The 25,889-nt window shown below is 42.8% G+C and overlaps 1 protein-coding gene across 1 annotated transcript in view; it reads left to right on the top strand.

Annotated features, from left to right (window-relative positions):
- The first annotated feature begins 343 nt into the window (after positions 1-343).
- hspa14 (heat shock protein 14) overlaps positions 344-25,889 on the top strand; it is a 38,943-nt gene continuing 13,397 nt past the window's right edge. Inside the window, exons 1-5 of the mRNA XM_034163640.1 lie at positions 344-466; positions 12,219-12,299; positions 16,770-16,852; positions 20,900-20,948; positions 23,512-23,617. Of these exons, the coding sequence (XP_034019531.1) occupies positions 410-466; positions 12,219-12,299; positions 16,770-16,852; positions 20,900-20,948; positions 23,512-23,617 (376 nt within the window). The 5' untranslated portion in view covers positions 344-409. The remainder of the gene's footprint in view (positions 467-12,218; positions 12,300-16,769; positions 16,853-20,899; positions 20,949-23,511; positions 23,618-25,889) is intronic.

Here is a 25,889-nt window from a genome sequence, read left to right as displayed (position 1 = left end):
AAGTTCTTCATAAGAACAAAATCTCTGATTTCAGCTTCTTAAATATAAAGATTTTCTGGTTTCCTTGTTATTTTTTTATTCTCTTAGACAATTAGTTCAATATTTTTGGGTTGAAAATAAAAAAAAACACAGATTTGACATTTTTCACCATTTTATGGACCTGAGAATTGACCGAATAATCGAGAAAAGAATCATCAGATTCTTCATTTGTGAAAATAATCAGCGTTTGTGTCTCTAACGTGTCTACAAGATGTTCGACTGTTCATGTTTTGTTTGTATTTTTGTTTTTTGTTTGTTTAGTGGTTCAGTTCTCCGAGCACAAGGTGGCGCTAATGCGCTTTAATGCTGTTTGCCGACTGTCAGAAGAAGGAGGAGGAGGAGGAGGGTCACGTGACTGGCAGGCGGCAGCATGGCGGCGATCGGCGTTCATTTCGGGTACACGAGCGCGTGCGTGGCCACGTTTAAGGTGAAACTTTGTGTTTCCGTTGTTTGTTGTTGTTGTTTGTTGTTTAGAGCGGCGGTTCACAGGATGTTCGTAATGTGCTCACTCATCGATCCATCCCTTGATTGATTATAGAGCCGAACCTCAACATAACACACAACATACTTACTGTGTTTAGAAGAAAATCATTTATTCTGAAATAGTACAAACAGTAAGTTTAATAATATATGCAGCAGTGTCATTTTTCACAGTTTTAGAATCTGATTCGTGCAAAAATGTCTTTAAAATGGTTACAAAGTGTGTGTGTGTGTGTGTGTGTGTGTGGGGGGGGGGGGGGGGGTCTAAGCTGCACTCCACAGCGCCCCCATGAGGCTGTTTTTTCCACAGGCTGCAGTCTCTCTCTGCACGTGCTGCCTGAATCACTTTAAAAATCAAGAAACAAATCACGTTACACAAAAATCACCCTGAAGTGAACTTAATAATCCACAGCTCAGCTGTGTGCTGTCCGGCCCGACGGGTCAACCTCCAAACTCGGAACGACGTGAAAAAATAAATAGGAACTGTATTGGGGAACTTCTGGTGACATCATGTTGGAGGCGGCGGCCTAAAACTATAATTCTGTCCGTGAAACTTAAACTTTCCCAACAAAAACATCAGAAACTCTGTAAACTCAATATGGCAGCAAAGGTTCAAATGCAGGAACTCAGCCCAAAGTACAGAGGAGATGATTTGAAGCAGGCAACTTTAATATTGACAGGTGACGCCATGGCTGAAACGAGCACGTGACTCAGGAGCTAAAATATTAGCTGAACTGGAGAAACTGAGAAAAGAAAATGTACAAGGTCACAGCCAGACCGGGCCGTCACCGGAAAAACTGGAAACATCAACGCAGGAGCTCAAAGACCAAATAACCACGCGGGGCAAAACGAACCACGGAGGCTGAGGGCCGTATCAACGTCGCGAAGGACACCGATAAGCTACATGCTAGATCTATACAGTATCTGCTGCACAGAGAACCAGGTGTGAAGACCTACAGGTCACGACGGAACAACCTGAGGATCTACAGAGTGTCCGGTGGGAGTGAGGGAGAGGATATGAAGGCGTTTGTAAAAGACCTCCTGCAATCAGTCCTCAAACCAACGCCCAAAGTAAATGTACGGGTAGAGAGGGCGCACCGATCATTACTACACCAAACCCCAAGATCGCTGATGATCAAATCTGTGGACTTTTCAGTTAGAGAAGCTGTCCTGAGACAGGTCTGGGGCCAAGACTCTATCACGAAGCTCCAGTATTCTTTGACCACCATTACTGCCCAGAGCTGCAGAAAAGGAGAACACAGGTGCAGGATGTCATCAAACAACTGAAGCAGAAAAACATCTGAGCCAAACGCGTTTACCCGCACAGCTACCAGTTTTCCTGGAGAACGGACAGAAGACGTCCCCGACAATCACGGAGGCGTCCCGGGGCCGAAGGAGCTGGGGGTTCATGTCAGGGAGCAGGTGGAGAGCGAGATGTGCCGCAGATGAGGAAAGAAGGTGGAGGAACTACGAGCTGGAGATGTTGAGGCTTTTATCAACGGAGATGAGTAATGCTGAATTTGGATCCAAAAAAAAAACCCAGCTGTTAGGATGTTAACATAAAGTCTGCTTCTGTATTGGACGGAACTTTACTCGCACACCGTGTGGCAGCGGCTCGGCCAGGAGCCGGCGCCGGCAGCACGTGATTCCCACAGAGGAGCAGTCACCCTCCTCTGCCCAGCTGACACCGGGGTCTGGTATTAGTTCAGGTTTGAAGTACTTGAAGCGCCCAGTTGGACAATGTGGAAGTTCATTTTTGCCAGTTTAATGTTATTTGTTCAGTGTTTAGAGTTTTGTCATCATGCTGCATTTTTGTTTTTGTATATATTTCACGTGTAAGAGATTTGAGGGTGGAGAAGCTTTTAAAAAAAAAAAAGGAAAGGACTTCCCCTCTGTGTCACAGGTACACAGCTGCCACTCTACACTAGATTTGATTTTGGTATGAAGAAGAACAGATGTTAGCAGAACTAGTGAGTGTAACAACGTCAACATCACGCCCCGTCACACTGAAAATAAAGATGGGACCATCTGCACGGTTTAAATATTGGAGATTGAACATCTTGCTGCTTAACAATGAAAATATTACACAAGAAATTCTCAATAACCTCAAATCCAACCATAACCACATGGCCTCCATCTCTACTCCGTGGGAGGGAACCAGAGCAGTGATGAGGGCTAATATCATAAATAATATCATAATCAATCAATCAATCAACTTTTTTCTTATATAGCGCCAAATCACAACAAACAGTTGCCCCAAGGCGCTTTATATTGTAAGGCAAGGCCATACAATAATTATGAAAAACCCCAACGGTCAAAACGACCCCCTATGAGCAAGCACTTGGCGACAGTGGGAAGGAAAAACTCCCTTTTAACAGGAAGAAACCTCCAGCAGAACCAGGCTCAGGGAGGGGCAGTCTTCTGCTGGGACTGGTTGGGGCTGAGGGAAAGAACCAGGAAAAAGACATGCTGTGGAGGGGAGTAGAGATCGATCACTAATGATTAAATGCAGAGTGGTGCATACAGAGCAAAAAGAGAAAGAAACAGTGCATCATGGGAACCCCCCAGCAGTCTACGTCTATAGCAGCATAACTAAGGGATGGTTCAGGGTCACCTGATCCAGCCCTAACTATAAGCTTTAGCAAAAAGGAAAGTTTTAAGCCTAATCTTAAAAGTAGAGAGGGTGTCTATCTCCCTGATCTGAATTGGGAGCTGGTTCCACAGGAGAGGAGCCTGAAAGCTGAAGGCTCTGCCTCCCATTCTACTCTTACAAACCCTAGGAACTACAAGTAAGCCTGCAGTCTGAGAGCAAAGCGCTCTATTGGGGTGATATGGTACTACGAGGTCCCTAAGATAAGATGGGACCTGATTATTCAAAACCTTATAAGTAAGAAGAAGAATTTTAAATTCTATTCTAGAATTAACAGGAAGCCAATGAAGAGAGGCCAATATGGGTGAGATATGCTCTCTCCTGCTAGTCCCCGTCAGTACTCTAGCTGCAGCATTCTGAACCAACTGAAGGCTTTTTAGGGAACTTTTAGGACAACCTGATAATAATGAATTACAATAGTCCAGCCTAGAGGAAATAAATGCATGAATTAATTTTTCAGCATCACTCTGAGACAAGACCTTTCTGATTTTAGAGATATTGCGTAAATGCAAAAAGGCAGTCCTACATATTTGTTTAATATGCGCTTTGAATGACATATCCTGATCAAAAATGACTCCAAGATTTCTCACAGTATTACTAGAGATCAGGGAAATGCCATCCAGAGTAACGATCTGGTTAGACACCATGTTTCTAAGATTTGTGGGGCCAAGTACAATAACTTCAGTTTTATCTGAGTTTAAAAGCAGGAAATTAGAGGTCATCCATGTCTTTATGTCTGTAAGACAATCCTGCAGTTTAGCTAATTGGTGTGTGTCGTCTGGCTTCATGGATAGATAAAGCTGGGTATCATCTGCGTAACAATGAAAATTTAAGCAATACCGTCTAATAATACTGCCTAAGGGAAGCATATATAAAGTGAATAAAATTGGTCCTAGCACAGAACCTTGTGGAACTCCATAATTAACTTTAGTCTGTGAAGAAGATTCCCCATTTACATGAACAAATTGTAATCTATTAGACAAATATGATTCAAACCACCGCAGCGCAGTGCCTTTAATACCTATGGCATGCTCTAATCTCTGTAATAAAATTTTATGGTCAACAGTATCAAAAGCAGCACTGAGGTCTAACAGAACAAGCACAGAGATGAGTCCACTGTCCGAGGTCATAAGAAGATCATTTGTAACCTTCACTAATGCTGTTTCTGTACTATGATGAATTCTAAAACCTGACTGAAACTCTTCAAATAGACCATTCCTCTGCAGATGATCAGTTAGCTGTTTTACAACTACCCTTTCAAGAATTTTTGAGAGAAAAGGAAGGTTGGAGATTGGCCTATAATTAGCTAAGATAGCTGGGTCAAGTGATGGCTTTTTAAGTAATGGTTTAATTACTGCCACCTTAAAGGCCTGTGGTACATAACCAACTAACAAAGATAGATTGATCATATTTAAGATTGAAGCACTGAATAATGGTAGGACTTCCTTGAGCAGCCTGGCAGGAATGGGGTCTAATAAACATGTTGATGGTTTGGATGAAGTAACTAATGAAAATAACTCAGACAGAACAATCGGAGAGAAAGAGTCTAACCAAATACCGGCATCACTGAAAGCAGCCAAAGATAACAATACATCTTTGGGATGGTTATGAGTAATTTTTTCTCTAATAGTCAAAATTTTGTTAGCAAAGAAAGTCATGAAGTCATTACTAGTTAAAGTTAATGGAATACTCAGCTCAATAGAGCTCTGACTCTTTGTCAGCCTGGCTACAGTGCTGAAAAGAAACCTGGGGTTGTTCTTATTTTCTTCAATTAGTGATGAGTAGAAAGATGTCTTAGCTTTACGGAGGGCTTTTTTATAGAGCAACAAACTCTTTTTCCAGGCTAAGTGAAGATCTTCTAAATTAGTGAGACGCCATTTCCTCTCCAACTTACGGGTTATCAGCTTTAAGCTACGAGTTTGTGAGTTATACCACGGAGTCAGACACTTCTGATTTAAAGCTCTCTTTTTCAGAGGAGCTACAGCATCCAAAGTTGTCTTCAATGAGGATGTAAAACTATTGACAAGATACTCTAACTCCCTTACAGAGTTTAGGTAGCTACTCTGCTCTGTGTTGGTATATGACATTAGAGAACATAAAGAAGGAATCATATCCTTAAACCTAGTTACAGCGCTTTCTGAAAGACTTCTAGTGTAATGAAACTTATTCCCCACTGCAGGGTAGTCCATCAGGGTAAATGTAAATGTTATTAAAAAATGATCAGACAAAAGGGAGTTTTCAGGGAATACTGTTAAGTCTTCTATTTCCATACCATAAGTCAGAACAAGATCTAAAATATGATTAAAGTGGTGGGTGGACTCATTTACTTTTTGAGCAAAGCCAATAGAATCTAATAATAGATTAAATGCAGTGTTGAGGCTGTCATTCTCAGCATCTGTGTGGATGTTAAAATCGCCCACTATAATTATCTTATCTGAGCTAAGCACTAAGTCAGACAAAAAGTCTGAAAATTCACAGAGAAACTCACAGTAACGACCAGGTGGACGATAGATAATAACAAATAAAACTGGTTTTTGGGACTTCCAATTTGGATGGACTAAGAGACAAGCTTTCAAATGAATTAAAGCTCTGTCTGGGTTTTTGATTAATTAATAAGCTGGAATGGAAGATTGCTGCTAATCCTCCGCCCCGGCCCGTGCTACGAGCATTCTGACAGTTAGTGTGACTCGGGGGTGTTGACTCATTTAAACTAACATATTCATCCTGCTGTAACCAGGTTTCTGTAAGGCAGAATAAATCAATACGTTGATCAATTATTATATCATTTACCAACAGGGACTTAGAAGAGAGAGACCTAATGTTTAATAGACCACATTCATAAATAGAGGCTAGCCCAACAAAACAGATTGGAAACAGAAATAAAAAAACCTACAGATAGATTATCAGCCGTTAAAAAAAAAACAGGAAGTACTTGTATCACTTAAAGAGACACAAAGGTCCTGTCACACCTTGTCGATTTTAGCTAGCGTGTGCCAACCGTATTAAAAAACGCTGCCATAAGTCCAGTAAGTTAAGGTTATATTTTTTATAACTTAAGAACAAAGTTGAAACATAAGCTGAGCTCCTCAAAAGATTTTGGACATGCTGAAAATTTTTAACGCATGCCAGCGTGTGACTCGCACGTCCTGCACATACGGGACATCAGTTGTAGGTAAGTTATGTGATTGTTGACACACGTTTCTTGTAATTTACTCATAAGTCTAAATCCATCCATTATTGCTGGCCACTGATTGGCTGAAAGCTGTGTCCTCATGCAGACAGACTGTTTCACTCACACACAGAGTAAATCTGACCTGTTTGTTTCATTCCAATTCACTATCACAGACGGACATGAATCCACATAAAGCTCCTGATGTTTGAAAATGACCTCTGAAAATCCTTGAATTCGTGGCTGGAAATGCAGCGTTTTAAAGAAAGTCCCTCTGTTTTTTTTCTGCTCCAGGTGTCGCGCTCTGACCACACAGAAGCGCTGTGATGATTTAAGCTTTTAAAGCGCCGTCGCTGTGGTGTGATCATCAGATGATCTGATCGATTGATCAGGGTGATCACGCATAATTAATGTGCTGTTTAAACATTTAAAGTGCCGCCACTGTCGGTGATTATCGACTTCATTCAGATCACACCTGATCGCGGTTGACTGGCTCTTTAAAAGTTTAAATCATCACAGCGTTTCATTATTCAGGTCTCTGATGACCTGATCAGAAAGACGAAAGAAAATTAAAATGTTAAATTTCTCTGTTTCTGATGCACACCACATCGTGCAGTACCGACCCGAACCACTGGGTGGAAACGGGGCTGTCGGCATACGCAGGCTAAATCGTCAAGGTGTGACAGGACCTTCAGCTAGATGAACTACTGACATACAAAGTAGAGGGAGCATTAAGGGTTACAAATAGAAAGTACTGTGAGTTTGGGAATATGAGAAGAGCCTTAAAGCTTCAACCAGCTGCAGCAGGGAGAGATGTCCCATCGATGCTCCTCACTTTAGATGCTGAGAAGGCATTCGATCACCTTGACTGGACTTTTCTGGAACAGACGCTTAGCTGTTTGGGCTTTAATGACTTTTTGTTAAGTGGATACAAATATTCTGTAAAAGTCAGAGGTCCAAAGTTAGAATAAAAGGACATTGCTCTGAATTTTTTCCCCTGGGGTTTGGCACACACCAGGGAGACGCATCGTCACCCTCCCTCTTGGTGCTCAGCATAGAGCCATTAGCTGAATTAATAAGATCCAACCCCCGTATTCTGGGATACGGGATGACGGTGATATGCAACATAAGCTGGCACTTTTTGCAGACGATTTCATTTTCTTTATTTGAGCAAGTTAAAAACATATATACATCAGGCACATTTGTCTTTTAGAGTCTGTACATTGCTCAAAGGGAGTAGGATGAAGTAAGACTTATATTTTCTACCCCCTTAATATAAACTATATATTATTATTTTTGGAAAACCCTCCTGTGTCTGTCCCAGCTCTCTTAGATAATCTAAACAAGTATAGTAAGGTGTCTGGTTACAAGGTTAACATAACCAAATCAGAAGCCATGATGATCATAGGAGACTGGCCCTCCCAACTAGATGACCTTTGGACAATCCAAGCAGGGTTTTAGATATCTCAGTATTTTTCTCACAGTTACTCCTCCTTAATTATGATTGTAGAGTTAAAGAAAGACGTAAATAAATGGCACCTGTTCCCTTTGTCTTTATTTGGTAGAATAGAACCTGTAAGAATGAATGTGTTGCCAAGACTTATTCCTCTTTCAGTCCCTCCCTATCCCACTACCAAGACAGGTATTTCAATCTCTTGAAAAATTAATTTCACAATTTATCTGGCAAAACAGCAGACCCAGAATAAGATTGAAAGTGCTCATGTCCACAAAGGAGAAAGGAGGTTTAGGTCGACCGAATTTAAGGCTTTATTACTGGGCAGCTCAGCTACGTGCAGTAGCACTGTGGGTGGTTGGGGATCCAGACACTGAATGGGTTTCTGTTGAACAATACTCAATGTGTGGGATGCCCCTATCTATCTGTTCTGCCATTTCTTAGTCTGCAGTCACAGAGAAAAATTTAAATCAACAACAGGTGGATAAAACGCACACTGAAAATATGGAACTTGGTCCAGAAGAAAATAAGAGGTGGGGTATTCCTATGAAGAAGTAGGCCAGTTGTGGGAAATGGAGCGTTTCTACCATCTATATCCAACAGGACATTTTTTTAAATGCTCTGTTGGATATATATACACTCAACAAAAATATAAACGCAACACTTTTGGTTTTGCTCCCATTTTGTATGAGATGAACTCAAAGATCTAAAACTTTTTCCACATACACAATATCACCATTTCCCTCAGATATTGTTCACAAACCAGTCTAAATCTGTGATAGTGAGCACTTCTCCTTTGCTGAGATAATCCATCCCACCTCACAGGTGTGTTATATCAAGATGCTGATTAGACACCATGATTAGTGCACAGGTGTGCCTTAGACTGCCCACAATAAAAGGCCACTCTGAAAGGTGCAGTTTTGTTTTATTGGGGGGGATACCAGTCAGTATCTGGTGTGACCACCATTTGCCTCATGCAGTGCAACACATCTCCTTCGCATAGAGTTGATCAGGTTGTCAATTGTGGCCTGTGGAATGTTGGTCCACTCCTCTTCAATGGCTGTGCGAAGTTGCTGGATATTGGCAGGAACTGGTACACGCTGTCGTATACGCCGGTCCAGAGCATCCCAAACATGCTCAATGGGTGACATGTACGGTGAGTATGCCGGCCATGCAAGAACTGGGACATTTTCAGCTCCAAGAATTGTGTACAGATCCTTGCAACATGGGGCCGTGCATTATCTTGCTGCAACATGAGGTGATGTTCTTGGATGTATGGCACAACAATGGGCCTCAGGATCTCATCACGGTATCTCTGTGCATTCAAAATGCCATCAATAAAATGCACCTGTGTTCTTTGTCCATAACAGACGCCTGCCCATACCATAACCCCACCGCCACCATGGGCCACTCGATCCACAACACTGACATCAGAAAACCGCTCACCCACACGACGCCACACACGCTGTCTGCCATCTGCCCTGGACAGTGTGAACCGGGATTCATCCGTGAAGAGAACACCTCTCCAACGTGCCAAACGCCAGTGAATGTGAGCATTTGCCCACTGAAGTCGGTTACGACGACGAACTGGAGTCAGGTCGAGACCCCGATGAGGACGACGAGCATGCAGATGAGCTTCCCTGAGACGGTTTCTGACAGTTTGTGCAGAAATTCTTTGGTTATGCAAACCGATTGTTTCAGCACCTGTCCGAGTGGCTGGTCTCAGACGATCTTGGAGGTGAACATGCTGGATGTGGAGGTCCTGGGCTGGTGTGGTTACACGTGGTCTGCGGTTGTGAGGCTGGTTGGATGTACTGCCAAATTCTCTGAAACGACTTTGGAGACGGCTTATGGTAGAGAAATGAACATTCAATACACGAGCAACAGCTCTGGTTGACATTCCTGCTGTCAGCATGCCAATTGCATGCTCCCTCAAATCTTGCGACATCTGTGGCATTGTGCTGTGTGATAAAACTGCACCTTTCAGAGTGGCCTTTTATTGTGGGCAGTCTAAGGCACACCTGTGCACTAATCATGGTGTCTAATCAGCATCTTGGTATGGCACACCTGTGAGGTGGGATGGATTATCTCAGCAAAGGAGAAGTGCTCACTATCACAGATTTAGACTGGTTTGTGAACAATATTTGAGGGAAATGGTGATATTGTGTATGTGGAAAAAGTTTTAGATCTTTGAGTTCATCTCATACAAAATGGGAGCAAAACCAAAAGTGTTGCGTTTATATTTTTGTTGAGTGTGTGTGTGTATATATATATAAGGGGTGGGCAAACATAAAAAATCTTAATCGCATTAACTCAATGACTTTCTGTGATTAATCATGATTAATCGCATGGTATATGTGAAACCCAAAAATGAATTCAAAAGCCGCTTAAAAGCACAGTTTTATTTGAAAATGTAAATGAACATTGCCTAAATTTGAAAATGTAAATTTCAACTGAAACACACTAATGAAATCAAATATAAAACCACTGGCAGGTCATTTGTTATCCTGTTTCATATCAAAATAACAATATTCATGTCCATGACTAAATGTACTAAAACAAATATGTCACAGTTGTACACATACCACAATTTGATATGTGTACAACTGTGATGTATTTGTTTTAATATATTTAGATTTTGTTGTGATTTGGCACTTTATAAGCCGATTAAACTGAATTGAAATTGAATTGAAATTGAACATTTTATTGAGTCTTAAAGTAAATAAATATGAATTTGGTCACTGGATCCTTAAACTTTCTACATAATGAACTCTACATGGTGAATCCTTGATCTCTGGACATAAATAGGAATAAACAAAATCTGTAGTTTTTGTCTAAAGCATTTCCTTTCAGACTTTATTGGCATGAATGTGTTTCCATATATCTGAGCTGAGCTTACAGCTGCTGTGCTGCACGTCAGGATGGAATTTGAAAAGAAAACACAGCACGTTTCATTTTGGGAGGAAAAAAAAACGTTTTAGTCGATTGTAGTTTCTTGTCTGTATTACATTTGGAAAGAGCTGTCATTTTATTTAAAGCGGCGATTCATTTTGAAGTTATTAATTCCGACCGGACAGCGTTTCGAGCTGTGTGAACGGAACGGAGGACGATTCCCGTTTCTTGACAGCAACAAGACAAGAGTCCCAGTTAGTGACTTTAATCCACACAAAAGTGACTGACGATATTTTAATGGCTTTGCGAGGGGTTAAGAAGCGTCTTGCCGTTTCTGAAGAGCAGTGAATCAAAGAACCAACGAGCTACTGGATCGAAGCATTGCTTCAATGGTTCATGGTTTCAAAGTGGAGCCGCGCTGCAGAAATGGTTTATTACAGACCAAACCCTTAATATCCGACTTTATTTGTACGTCCGTATGACTCTGAAACTCGGAAAAATCTGTATCATTTACGGACTATAGGTTGACATGAAAACCACCGAAAAGCTGTGTTCACCGCGGGGACACGTTCGGCTATTCGAGATTATTTAAGATTTTTTTTTTTTTTTTTTACCGATGACGAACGATGCGTAAAAAAAAATTCCAAATTCCAAACCGGTCTGGATCCGGGCCTGATCCTGTAGAACTTTGTACTGAAAATGTCCCTTCAAAAGTTCGGCGTCTTTCTGCATTTTGTTTTGTTGTGCATTGCATAGCCTGTACTTTTCTTGATCCTCGTGTCGTTTTCTGTGTGAACTCAGCTATCAGCAGGAAGCAGCAGCATAAGCTCGCCCCCGACTGACGCTTTCAAAATAAAAGGCAACGAGCAACAGTCATAAAAGGCAAAAAAAACAACAACAAAAAAACGCAGCGTTAAGGGGAGGAACAAAATTGTCTGCGATAATGACCTCAATAATTAACGCAACGTTAGCTCGTTAACGTTGCCCAGCCCTAATATATATATATATATATATATATATATATATATATATATACACACACACACACACACACTTTGGTGGAATATTTAGTGTGTGTGGTTAATGTGGTGTTTTTTTTTTTTTTTTTTTTTTTTTTGTAAAAATGAGGCGTCTTAGGAATGTTGTGCACTTCTGTTTTTGTTTGGGGTTTTTTTGTTTTGTTTTTTTAATTGGAGCAACGGAGTGTGCAGTGTGTTGTCTGAGTCTGAACCGGACAGTGAGGATTCTGATGATGAATGAGATGATCCCTCTGTTGTTCTGGACGAAGAACCACAGCAGGTGGATCCACCAATGTGTGCACAGATCTCCACACAATGTCGGATCATGTGCTTCTGTTTGCAGCTGAGCTCCGTCCCAGCGTCCTGGAATGCAGAGCAGGATGCAGACACACACACTGCTCCAGCTGTGGCTTCAGGCGTGTTTCATTTAAAGCGTCAAGATCAACGTTAGCTTCGGTTTTGTTCCTCAGGGTAAATGCAGTGCAGTTTATAGTGAACGTGTTTGTTTTTCTTCAGGATGGCCGCGCGGAGGTGGTGGCTAATGACGCCGGAGACAGGGTGACTCCAGCTGTGGTGGCCTACAGAGACACTGAGCAGGTACGACGACACTCCTATGTTCATTCGCACTTTAGTCTTGTAGCCATCAATGAGGTTTTAGTTCATGAAAAAAGTCATTTCAAAAACATGGAATTTTTTATTTATTTATTTAAGATAGAAACACCAAAGGAGTTTTAAAGACGAGGAGAATTAAAGACCACCTCTGTAATACTAATCCTCATGTTTTAAACTGCAAATTTGAAGCAGGTAGGTTTTGTTTGAACTATCCTCTGTTTCGGTTGGATAGAGGAACAGAAGCTGGTTCCTGATCCTGAATGGATCAGGAACCGGCCTGCCAATATGGAAACCTGTGTTCAAGTCTTACTTGTGCTACTTCTCTGTGTCCTTGGACACAGACACTTAATCTGCATTGTCTCCCTCTGCCCAGCTGGAAATGGGTACCAGCCCCAGCTGGGCAGTAACCTGTGTTGGACTGGTGTCTTGTCCAGAGCGGGACGTAGACTCTCATTCACTTGACACTACAGAATCCAGCACCGACGGGCCTCAGTGAAAGGGAGACCAGCGATAGAGACCAAAACTGTTTTGGTACCAAACGTTTTTATTTCTGCTGTAGCGTTCAGCAGTTTAACATGGGTGTCTATGGTAGACTAGGCAGGATTGACTATATTTTAAAATGTGTACATAAAATATAGGAGCACCAGTCATTCTGCCCATGACTGTATATGAGTTTTAAGCATTTTCTTCTCTTTTTGATCTTAAAAAAACAAAAACCCACTGATAATTTATGATTGGGTTGGTAGATTATGATATTGAGAGCCCATATGAGATGATGTAGGTTTGTGTGATCACTTATGTTAAAGTTAAGAGTGTTTTTGTGTGGCTGGTCTAAAGCCACCAGCAGGCGGGCACACTGTCTGCTAGAACAGCGATGTGTGACGTCACGTGGGCACAGAGGTTCAAAACTCCGCCAGCGTCTCCCTGCAGTATAGAAGGGGCACAGATGTTAGAGGTCTCAAACTGATTCCAGAAAGGGCCGAGAGGGTGCAGGTGTTCTTTGCCCCCACACGCCCCAGCAGCTGATTTCACTGATTAACATCACTGTGAGCAGGTGGAATCAGTTAATCAGTCAACTCACCTGCTGGAGCAGGTGGGTGCAAAGAAAACCTGCACCCTCTCGGCCCTTTCTGGAATCAGTTTGAGAGAAAGATTTTTTTTTTTAACTTTTAATTAAATACGTACTGTAAATGGTGTTTTTCTGAGGCGGACGTCATCCAGCGTGCACATGGTGTCTCGCGGCATCTGATCCGCTCCACGCGCAAAACTGAGTCCTGGTAATTTTACTTTTTTCTTTGTGCATCATGAGATAATATCATTGTGCAGGCGGGATCTCCTGGTGTCTGAGGTAAATGAGATTTTAAGGTGCTGTGACGTTTTCAATTCATTGCGCAAAGACACGGCGGGGGGGACTCAGCTGACTGAGCTAACGGGAGCCCGACTGCAGCACAAAGTGCCAGAGGGACTTCATCCACAACAAGAATTTAATTGTTTTCAGATGTCGTTTTCTGCAGGAAGTGTTGATGAATCCACTTCAACTAACAGGTAAGACTTTCTACTTACTGTGTGTGTGAATTTACACCACATGAGGACGCAGCTTTCAGACAATTAATGGACAGCATCGATTGACATATTTCGACTTATGAGAAAGCCTGTAAAAATCCATAAATTAGCCGCATTGTTGTTTAAGCCGCAGTGTTCAAAGCATGTGAAAAAAGTAGCGGCTTATAGTCCAGAAATTACGGTATTTACCGTTCATTGCTCATGCTACGTCACAGCATTCCACAAGTGATTCGGGGGATTTCTTCTGATTGGTTAAAATTGTGTCAATGGTGGCATTAATGAAATCATCTGATTTTCGATGGTGTATATTTCAGTTGTAAGAGCTCCTTATTTTCATTTACACCCATCAGTCGTTAGTTTATAGCACAGTCCGTCTCCCCAGGTGCATTTTATCACTGAGTTTTCTTTTACTTTAAATCTCCAGCATGGCATTGTATTCACTATATATAAAGTCACAGTACATTCAGGTGTTTATCTTGTTTATTAGTCAAAAATGCTTAATTAGATTTTGGCATGGTGACTGTGGCCATATTGGATTTCTCAGTTTTGAGGCATGAGCTGGTCTTGTGCCCACATTAAGATTGGAAACAAACCTGTTCACTGTCAGATTCTTACTGACTCTTTGTGGTCACACTTATAAACACATGGATGAGCTTGTGTGGGTTTCTCTGAGGCGCACAGGCTCCCAGTATAGTGTGTGAGAGGGGCGACATGTCATCTCAGTGACAGCGGCCAAAAGAAACATCTCGTCCCGATCCACGCTTTCAGGAGAGGCAACACAGCTCTGTTCACAGTCCTGCCAGCTGCAAGAATAAGAGGTGGAGTTCTTTGTTTTTTAAAGGCAAAACAATCCCTCTTCAATCATAACTGCAGTTGCGGATCAAATCTAAGAAGCCTCAATAAGCATGTCAAAATCCAGCCCCTCGTCCGTGTCAGGACACCTGGGTAATGGATCAAGTATCCTGTTGGGGTGGAATACAGTGGGGACCTTGTGTGCCCCTGTGGCTTCCATGGTAACCATAAAGCCCTAACGGGAACCCTGAACACCAGACGGCTAACGGGACTCTGGTAAAACAAGAAGTCCTGAGCGGTGGATCAGGTGGAGGACGGTGATGGTTTGTAACCCAACAGCTGTGAAGGTGGATGAACTGCAGCAGATCCCCAGACCCTGATGAGATTTCCCAGGCATCAGACCAGGTTAAGGATGTGTCAAGGACCGTGTGTTTGTCTGCAGGCAACGGCATTCCAACATAAAACAAACCCACAGACCGACGTCTCCAGATCCACCCTGGATGGACATGGGTTTTTTCCTGCATCCATCATCTTATCCAGGATTTGATCAGGAGACAGTCTTTCTTACCACCGAGGGGTTGCCACAACGACCAACTTATTTTCCAAATTACTGATATTCACGTGTAAACTTTATATTTGAGTCTCATCATTGTGATCACAAGAAAACAGTGTTTCTGACAGAAAGTTCTTTATTACCAAAGTGTGTGTCAGTGAGACCGCAAAAGTGCAAACATGCAAATAATTACGCTGCTGGAAGTTTTATGGTTTGCACCCCATAATTTTCTACTTGAGTTCCTCAAATTTTCAGTGAGGGACAACAGTGCGTGTCCCCCCCTGAGACCTCGCTGGAGTTGACCGTCAAGTTAAACTCCTCCCCCAAACAACAAGAGGATTCAGGTTTGCTCTCTTTACATGGTGATTGGAGTAAACGTGAGAAACTAAACGTCGTGCTCAGAAGTGTTAACAGCAGTAATGTCACATCAGTCAGATATGTTCGCTACAAGCTAGTCAGTTTCAAAAGTTAAACGGTGTTTATTGGCAGAAATACGCTTGAAATTTATGACACAGTGACAAGAGTAGCTCATACGCTCACATCGGAACAGATGACATCATCAAAAAGAGACATCATTTCTGCAGGATTTTCTAAATGTCAGAAGGTGGCGCCAAATGAACAGTTCCATATATATATATTAAGAAAATCTGACCTGCATTTAAAATATATTGATAACATAACAGCGTCCTGAAAAAGTTATTCTGCGGCCCTGGTCTGCCTGGGTGTTTGTCATCCAGGACCCAGGGTGGTTCCGTAGTGTGGTGACGTGCGGCACCAGCCCACGCTCCCTGACCTGATCCCTTTAGCGTCAGACAGCAGCAAACGGGCAGCAAATCCACCGCACTATGGAGCTCCCTTAGATCCTGGGTGGGAATCATCCTGACAGGCACCTGGTCCGTCCCCACCTGAAGCGTGTCCCCTTGCTGTTGGTAGTTGCTGGGGTCCTCTGTACTGACGTCCAAAACGTTGGACCTGATGTTCCCCTTCAGTGCAAACAGGAACTGAAAACGAGTCTCACTAATTGATGGTTCATTTGACACAGTCATTCCAGCTGTACCCAAAGAAACCTCGAACTAAAGACATCCAGTCATGGCTTCAGGACAGTGGTTCAAGTCAAAGTCCCAGAACCAGCACCAGGAGTCTAAAGTCTTGGACTATTGATTATGCTGTATTCCATAAGCACTTCCTGTATTGTCGGGCCTAGGTACTTGCCCTTCGCCTTAAGGCCTTAATTGCATGTAAAAAGCAGACCAAGCAGCTCATCCCACACTTCCCTATCCTTGGCCAAGTCCTCTAACTCTTTCCGTGGGATCCTGAAGCGCACCTAAACCAGCTGGGAAATATAATCCCTCCACAGCGCTTCTGCCTGTGTCAACGAGGCACAGTTAAAAAAAAAAAAAAACTAAACTAATATATGTCCATCTGAATAACTTTGTTCTTAACTTGACAAATAGTGAATCAGAGACCCAGAGTGTCCACATACCCAGTTTAGTTGTGTGTCCAGTTTGATCAGATGAAGGACACTGTATCCCTTTTGTTCTTTGCAGCTTGTGGGAATAGCAGCCAAGCAGGGACGCGTCCGGAACGCCGCCAACACAGTCGTCAAGGTCAAGCAGGTTCTGGGCAGAAGGTGAGCTGAATGATGCCACTTGCCATCTCTGGTTTTTCTTTTTGGCTCCAGACTCCACGGGTCTGTTAAACGGGGCAATCCAGACCGGGTTTTTTTGGGTGGCCCTGGTGAACACCAAAGGACTTAGTAGGGGAGACTGCCGGGGGGGATTTAGAGTTCCTGTGTGTCTGAAGATACCTTCTGCTGTCTTTTCAGAGCAAAAATAAGATTACCGTATTTTCAGGATTTTTTTTTAACACAAAAAAAATTACGTTTGTTTTTTTATAAGAACTGTATCATTAATTCCCAAGAATCAAAGCACTAAACAAAACAAACTCTTAAGAATTTCAGTAATATTGTACTGCTGTTATTATTACAGTCTACAGCTATAATTTTCAGTTTTATTGTTTAAATGTTATTTAATAGTACAGCCCCCCTTCCCCCCTCAAAAATCACAATCTTGTAGTGCCGCCCCTGGAAACCTGCCTTCACACTTATTCCTGGAGGTGCAGGAATTACCCATAGATAGTCTCACCGGACTGTAAGTCGCACTGGCCTACGAGTCGCATGACCTTCCAAACTAATGAAATCAAAATAAAGCCGACTTATAGTCCAGAAAACACAGTAACTGTTTTCAAACTTACATCTGGACAGTTTGAATGTGAAACATTGAATTATGCCTTTAAAATAACTGAGGAGAATCATTAACAACTTTATTCCACTCAGAAAGTACACAAATAAGTCAGACATCAGCTCACATTATGGACTGAGTGAAACCTGGAAACCGGTCGTTCTGATGTCTCTGAACATTGAACTGCAGTTTTTGGATCATTTATTGTCATTGGTAATTAAATTTTTCTTTTTAAAGCAGCGTGTGGCTCTAAAATCATCGGAATGTCTGCCGGTTTTCCTCTTTATGTGCGTTGCTGCGGGGGCACTGTGGGAAGATTCGGTCGTGGGCACAGTTCCACTAATCCGCCAGTTATCAAAGCTAACTTGTTTGTTAGTGGATTAGCATTTCAGCTAACTTCAAAAACCATCAGCAGACCAATTAGCTTCCAATAAATTTAGTTCCCGTAACTTTTAGACTGGTTACGTTTTTTTACATAATTAGTAACGGTGAAAAACATTTCTGAACCCTGTTGGCTCCTGTCTGCTATGTATTTTGCAGCAGTGAGGCAGCTAAGAGTAGCTGAGCTCAACTCTACCCCAGCAGAATGGGCCTGGCCACCAGGCTGCTACAGAAAAAAAACCCAAAAGTCATTATCCTTTACAACATAACAGTGGTCCAGCCGTAAGGCCAAAGTCCTCAAAAGGAAAGCAGGCTTGACTTATGGTTTTGATTTGTAAACCAAATTAATCCAGGTAGTTTAACTACATTAATGTGAAGTCTTGTCATTTGTACAAAGTGAAAATATAACACATACCTTTTCATTTTCAAATAATGCACTAATTCTGAAGTTTTGGACATTAACACACAAATGCCAAACTGCATTATGGGTAAACTGAGCCTGCGATCACTGATTGGTTGATTCATTTAACCAACACAAAACTTAATGTGTGTGTTGGTTTGTACAAATAAATTTGTATTTGTAAGTTGTGATTCAGCCAAATTCATTTTAATTTCAATTCATTTTATTTTGTTTTCTGAATTGTTTTATGTGAAGTGCCTTGAGGCGACTCTCTTGTGATTTGGCGCTATATCAAATGAATAAATTGAATTGAAATTGTGGCTCAGTTTACCCATAATGCAGTTTGGCATCTGTGTGTTAATGTTCAAAACTTCAGATTTAGTGCATTATTTTAAATTTAAAAGATATGTGTTCTATTTTCACTTTGTACAAATGACCTACTTGGCATTAGTGTAGTTAAACTATCCGGATTAATTAGATTTATAAAATCAAAACCATAAGTCAAACCTGCTTTCCTTTTCAGGACGTCTGCCTCATGGCTAGACCGCTGTGTCCTGTGAATGGAAAATGACTCTATCTGAAGACCCATAGTCCTCACAGCCAGCCACATGGGACCGTAGTGACCCATCATCCAGTCAAGCTGGCATCACTCACCGTGGCTGGAGGGTCGACTCAGGCCACAGAAAAAATAACAATGTCGAAGTCTGAGTTCACTGAGATCACTGACTGTAGTGGTAGGAACAGGTCTCCTACGCCCCCTGTCTGCTGACCACAGGAACCACCAAACTAGCTGTACGTGTATCCACCCAATGAACTCTGGACACCTCTAGGTTTTTGTATCTCAGACAGAGACAGGAAAGTCCAGATGCCTGGCCATAACAGTTGTTGTCTTCTACCAAGCTGCTTGCCTGTTGTCCTGTAGTCCATCCCAGCCTTGTGCAGGTCTACAGTTTTGTCCCTGGTGTCCTTAGACAGCTCTTTGGTCTTGGCTATGGTGGACAGGTTGGAGTGTGATTGATTGAGTGTGTGAACAGGTGTCTTTTATACAGGTAACAAGTTCAAACAGGTGCAATTAATACAGGTAAAGAGTGCAGAATAAGAGGGCTTCTTAAAGAAAAATTAACAGGTCTGTGAGAGACAGAATTCTTGCTGGTTGGTAGGTGATCAAATACTTATTTTATGCAATAAAGTGCAAATTAATTATTTAAAAATCGTCATTTAGATTCTGTCTCACAGTTGAAGTGTACCTACGATAAAAAATGACAGACCTCTCCATTCTTTGTAGATAGGAAAACCTGGATATAATGTGTGTGTGTGTGTGTGTGTGTGTGTGTGTGTGTGTGTGTGTGTGTGTGTGTGTGTGTGTGTGTGTGTGTGTGTGTGTGTGTGTGTGTGTGTGTCATCATGCTGCCTGTGAAAAACAATGTCATGGCGACCTGCCAGCTGACATGCAGCATGCAGCTGTACGTGAAATGACATTTCACGTCATGTACAAAGCCACAGTTAACAGCTGAGCTGTGCATTAAGCCTGATGTACACACACATTCACATCCAAATTAACAACTAAAATTTTACTTTCATGGGAGGAGGCCCCGGGGAAGACCCAGGACATGCTGGAGGGACTACATCTCTCGGCTGGCTTGGGAACGCCTTGGGGTTCCCCTGGAGGAACTGGGGGAGGTGTGTGTGGATCGGGAGGTCTGGGCGGCTTTGCTTGAGCTGCTGCCCCCGCGACCCGACTCCGGATAAAGCGGAAGAAAATGGATGGATGAAAGCTCCATTGAAAGTAACATAAATCAAAAGACAAATAGGAACTTGCTACTCACCCAGTTGAAAAGATTTCCAAATAATAAGTCCACAGCATGAAAGAAGCCCCCTACACACACACACGCATCACGAGCACACGCGCGCACAGCTGCCAGCCAGTTGATTAAAGGTCCACGAGTCCTCACTTGGCTCGACAGCCAGAAATCATTTTCAGGTTCTACTGGTACTCAGGTACAGACGGCGGGCCAGACAGAATAATGTCCAGGTCCACTTGCCCTCAGGTTCTGATCGCGCGTGCATAATGTCCGATTGTCAGGACTGTGGCACATTCCTGAAAACAGCGTCTTCTGAGTTTTTCCAATATGAGACATAGATCTGCGTGTCCAGGCAGCCTGTAAAAACAGTGTGGTGGAGACAGTCCACATCCATCATGATCACAGAAGCAGTAAACCAGCATCCTGTGGCACGAACAGCGGCATCACCGCACTTTAGGTTCCAAAATCCAACAGACTCTGAAGAAGTTAAGAGTTTCAGGGTGAAGTGTGTCGTCTCCTCTGGGAATCTGAGCATCACTTTCAAAGAAAAGCTCCAGAGCTTCGTTATCAGACATAACTGCATTTGTTCGCTCCGTCTGTCGGCCATCAGATGTTTCTGTTTTGCTAATACGTACGTCACAGGCCGAGAAATGCAGAGTGAAATGTTTTCTGGAAATGCACCTGTTAACTCGCTCAGCGAGAGCAATAAAGAACATCAGAGAGCACTAACTATGAGCCTGTGTGTGCAGACAGACTTGTGTTATTAACTGGGATGTTAAAAACATGCGACACGTCCTTTAAATGCATTATTAAAGACGAGTTTTGAACTGTGATTTGTCTTTTTTGTGTCTCAGCTTTGACGATCCGCAGACACAGATGCACAAAACAGAGAACAAGTGCTCGGTGAGTCTGTCCCCAACACGTCCACTGTTTGTCTTATTCTCACGATGACACTTGTCCCTTGATTATTGACACGTTTGGTCACTGAACTCATTGATGATGGATTTGTCAAATCTGATTGCTGGTGATTAAACTTATTTTAAATGTGTGGCTGAAATAAATGATGCAGCTGACAAACGGGAAATTAGAAGCTGATGACAAATTAAGAGCACACTAAGTTAAAACACACTGTAAATTATGAAAATATATATATATATATATATATATATATATATTTTTTTTTTATTATTTTTTTTTTTTCTTTATTGTGAGGGCATGGAGTTGGAGTGCCCCGTCTGTTGGTTTTGGGGTGACAGCTCGACTCTTTCTGTATTTGACCCATGTGTTGGGTTTAAATGACATGTTGGATAAACGTGCAGAACACAGTGGTGATGTTGCTGTTACGACCTCCAGCTTCTTTTTAAGCTACGCCTCGGGGTTCCCCCGGAGGAGTTGGGGGAGGTGTGTGTGGATCAGGAGGTTGGCTTTGCTTGAGCCGCTGCCCCTGCAACCCGACTCTGCATAAAGCGGAAGAAAATGGATGGATGGAATCTTTAGTCCACTGGGAGTCTCAAGTTGAGTCTGGGAACCCTGACTGGTCTGTATTTAACTGCATCCACGGATAAAACTAATCAGTCACCACCTCCACAGACAGGCCATCCGCTGCAGCCCGGTGAAACACGGGCACGTCCTAGGCGAGGTAAAACGCGGGCGCGTCCTTGGCCAGGTAAAACGCGGGCGCGTCCTTGGCCAGGTAAAACGCGGGCACGTCCTTGGCCAGGTAAAACGTGACCATGTTTTGTCACTTGTACTTAAGTTTAAATGTTCAAATACACACACATATATATCAATCAATCAATCAACTTTTTTCTTATATAGCGCCAAATCACAACAAACAGCTGCCCCAAGGCGCTCCATATTGCAAGGCAAGGCCATACAATAACCATGAAAAACCCCAACGGTCAAAACGACCCCCTATGAGCAAGCACTTGGCCACAGTGGGAAGGAAAAACTCCCTTTTAACAGGAAGAAACCTCCAGCAGAACCAGGCTCAGGGAGGGGCAGTCTTCTGCTGGGACTGGTTGGGGCTGAGGGAAAGAACCAGGAAAAAGACATGCTGTGGAGGGGAGCAGAGATCGATCACTAATGATTAAATGCAGAGTGATGCATACGGAGCAAAAAAAGAAAGAAACAGTGCATCATGGGAACCCCCCCACAGTCTACGTCTAAAGCAACATAACTAAGGGATGGTTCAGGGTCACCTGATCCAGCCCTAACTATAAGCCTTAGCGAAAAGGAAAGTTTTAAGCCTAATCTTAAAAGTAGAGAGGGTATCTGTCTCCCTGATCTGAATTGGGAGCTGGTTCCACAGGAGAGGAGCCTGAAAGCTGAAGGCTCTGCCTCCCATTCTACTCTTACAAACCCTAGGAACTACAAGTAAGCCCGCAGTCTGAGAGCGAAGCGCTCTAATGGGGTAATATGGTACTACGAGGTCCCTAAGATAAGATGGGACCTGATTATTCAAAACCTTATAAGTAAGAAGAAGAATTTTAAATTCTATTCTAGAATTAACAGGAAGCCAATGAAGAGAGGCCAATATGGGTGAGATATGCTCTCTCCTGCTAGTCCCCTGTCAGTACTCTAGCTGCAGCATTCTGAACCAACTGAAGGCTTTTTAGGGAACTTTTAGGACAACCTGATAATAATGTCCAGCCTAGAGGAAATAAATGCATGAATTAGTTTTTCAGCATCACTCTAAGACAAGACCTTTCTGATTTTAGAGATATTGCATAAATGAAAAAAGGCAGTCCTACATATTTGTTTAATATGCGCTTTGAATGACATATCCTGATCAAAAATAACTCCAAGATTTCTCACAGTATTACCAGAGATCAGGGAAATGCCATCCAGAGTAACGATCTGGTTAGACACCATGCTTCCAAGATTTGTGGGGCCAAGTACAATAACTTCAGTTTTATCTGAGTTTAAAAGCAGGAAATTAGAGGTCATCCATGTCTTTATGTCTGTAAGACAATCCTGCAGTTTAGCTAATTGGTGTGTATCCTCTGGCTTCATGGATAGATAAAGCTGGGTATCATCTGCGTAACAATGAAAATTTAAGCAATACCGTCTAATAATACTGCCCAAGGGAAGCATGTATAAAGTGAATATATAATATATATAATAATATATAATATATATATATATATTATATATTATATATATATATATATATATATATATATATATATATATATATATATGTGTGTTCTATTGATTGCGCTACTTTCTTGGTTTGACCTGTACGTACGTTTAAAATCTGTGCCCGTTCTGTTGATTTCACGTTACTTTGCTGATTTAACTTGTCTGTGTCTTCACATTGTTGAAGGTGCAGTGTTCAGCTGTGATTAATAATGATGCATATTTAATTTTGAAAGCAGTGACCCACAGCCCCGTTGTGTTGACATGGCTTTGGTTTGCTTTGGGTTCTGTGCTGAAGTCGTCTGACCGGTGACGCTGCTTCCAGGTGGTGAACCGAGGAGGGAAGCCGCTTTATGAAATCACAGCCGGAGAGCACACCAACTATGTCTCACCAGAAGACGTGGCCAAACATATCTTCCACAAGATGAGAGGTATGAAAACACACTCAGACATGCGCGTCTTCAGCTCTGCCACAAGGAGGTCGACCACTCCCGAATTCATCAGTGAAATTAGTTGCTGGGTTTTTAATCCAAAAACCCGCAGTGCCCACTCTGAGAAAACGCTGCACTTTATGGGTTGTTATTAAAATGAGACAGTTTGTCCAAAATTCTGTCGTCTCGATAACTTTTCATACGTTTGAGACAAGTTGACTAAATTAGCAGCGTGAGTGCACCCCTTGAAGGTCTAAGGTTGGATGATGAGTGGCCATGACCTTTACTCCCAGTAACATTTCAAAGAGATCAGACAGCTTTAGCAGAGTGGGAGCAGGATCCATGTCTCAGGGTGGAGCTCAGGTCGTTTTTAGTCTTTCCGTTAAAGAAGAGAACGTGTGTCTGATATGGGTTATTTTGTGCACGGTGTCTCATGAGTGCGTCATCCACGTGGTGTCGCGCACGCTCCCAGACTGGACTTGTAATTGAACGTGCACCGAACTCTTCCTGTCTTGCTGAACTTGTATGTAACACATGATGATAATAATAATACGGCAGTGGGCTGTGATGACGTCCAGGTCAGGGGACGGGACCCACACAGGTCTCCACGGAATCTGACACAATTTATCTCTGCAGGGAGAACATTCCACAGGACGCACGTGTGTGCATGTGTGTGTGTGTGTGTGTCTCCTGCTTCGGCGCTCTCGGTCTGAACTGGCTTTGGGTGGAACACGTTTGTTTTGGTCCTGGGTGACAGCTGATCAGAACACTTGGTCTTGGAAGCGCATACAACCAAAAAAAGACCACAGACACAAATCCTGTCCCTCACAGAGCTGAGAACGGACAAAACAGTGCAGAAGTAGGTATCTCAGCGGGTTAGGAGCCGGCCTGTCCTGATATAGACCTGGGTTTGAATCCTGCTCATGCTAAATGTCTGTGTCCTTGGACGACACGTTGATTCCACACGGTCTCGGTCCACCCAGCTGGAAGTGGGTCGTGGCTTCGGCTGCATCGGACCGGCAGCCATCCAGGAGTCGTAGACTCTCTTCCGATGCAAATGGGGGTCTCAGTGTGTAAAATCAGTGTGGGGACACTGGGAGGAGGCAAGGCGGGGGGCGGGTTAGAGAAGCTTCAGTTAAACTTCTACAACCAACTAAGGTTTATTTAACTCTTTAATCCAGATATTGTTGCTGTTTATTTCCAGAGGATTTATTTCATTTACTTTGGGCTTGTGTGAATTCAGTTCACGAGCCGCCTCAGGCATCCTCAGGCAACCTACATCCTCAGGCAAACCTGAGGATGTAGGTGACGCTGGTCAGGAAAAACTCAAGCAGACCCAGATCCGTACCCAGACCCCAGCAAGACGTCCCACCACAAAGCAACAAGGAGTCTTCAAACCTACAGAACTACAATGAAACAAAAGTCCAGTTGTAGTTGTCTTCCATGTAGAGAAGCTTGAATCTTCGACTGGACTGGGTTGCTTGACGCGAGGACGTTTCGCTTCAAATCGCAGAAGCTTCCTCAGCTAAAATTCTTGCTCTGGTAGTCTGACGTCTGTCTTGACTCTTGTAGCGAAGAATAAAACGTCTGTATGTCTTCCACGTCTTCATCCAGGATAAAACCCATTTCAGGTGTAGCTCAGCTTCATTTCGTCTGTTAGCTTCACGTGTGCAGGGTTCAACTATTTTAGTCTTATTTACGTAGTCACTCTGTGTATCCTTTACAATAATACTACTTCAAATGTTGTTCCATTAAAATATGGGGTACCGCAGGGTTCTGTTTTAGGCACTCTGCTCTTCTCCCTCTGTATGGCACTCCTCAGGGAGATACTGTGATGTTTTGGGTTACTTTTCATTGTTACGCCGACAGTCAGTTGGACCTGTCAGTACTCTGACCCACATGAGGACGTTAGAGGACTGCCCAGCTTCAGTGGAAAAATGGATGTCCAGTAAACTCTGAGGAGACAGGGGTGATGGACATTGGTCCTGTGAGACACAGGCAGCAGTTTGACCTTTAACCTTGGATTCATGTTTTCACTTTAGTTTTCACTTTAGTACGGTGACGTGAAAACTCTTGGGGTGATCTTTGGGGCCACACTGTGCTTTGCCTTTGACCTCAGCCTGATCAGAACCATGTGGACCGTGTTTGTAGGTGGCGGGTCTGGAACAGAAAACCAACAAATTGAATTAAAACACATTTTTGTGATGTGTCGTTTTCGGAAAACACAAAATCAAACTTGGGCGTCAGAGTCTTGATTTTTCTGTTAAAGAAA

Source organism: Thalassophryne amazonica, chromosome 22 (genome assembly GCF_902500255.1).
Source record: "Thalassophryne amazonica chromosome 22, fThaAma1.1, whole genome shotgun sequence".
Lineage (NCBI taxonomy): Eukaryota > Metazoa > Chordata > Actinopteri > Batrachoidiformes > Batrachoididae > Thalassophryne > Thalassophryne amazonica.
Note: the sequence above shows the minus strand (reverse complement) of the source record. Positions and strands in the feature narration are given on the sequence as shown.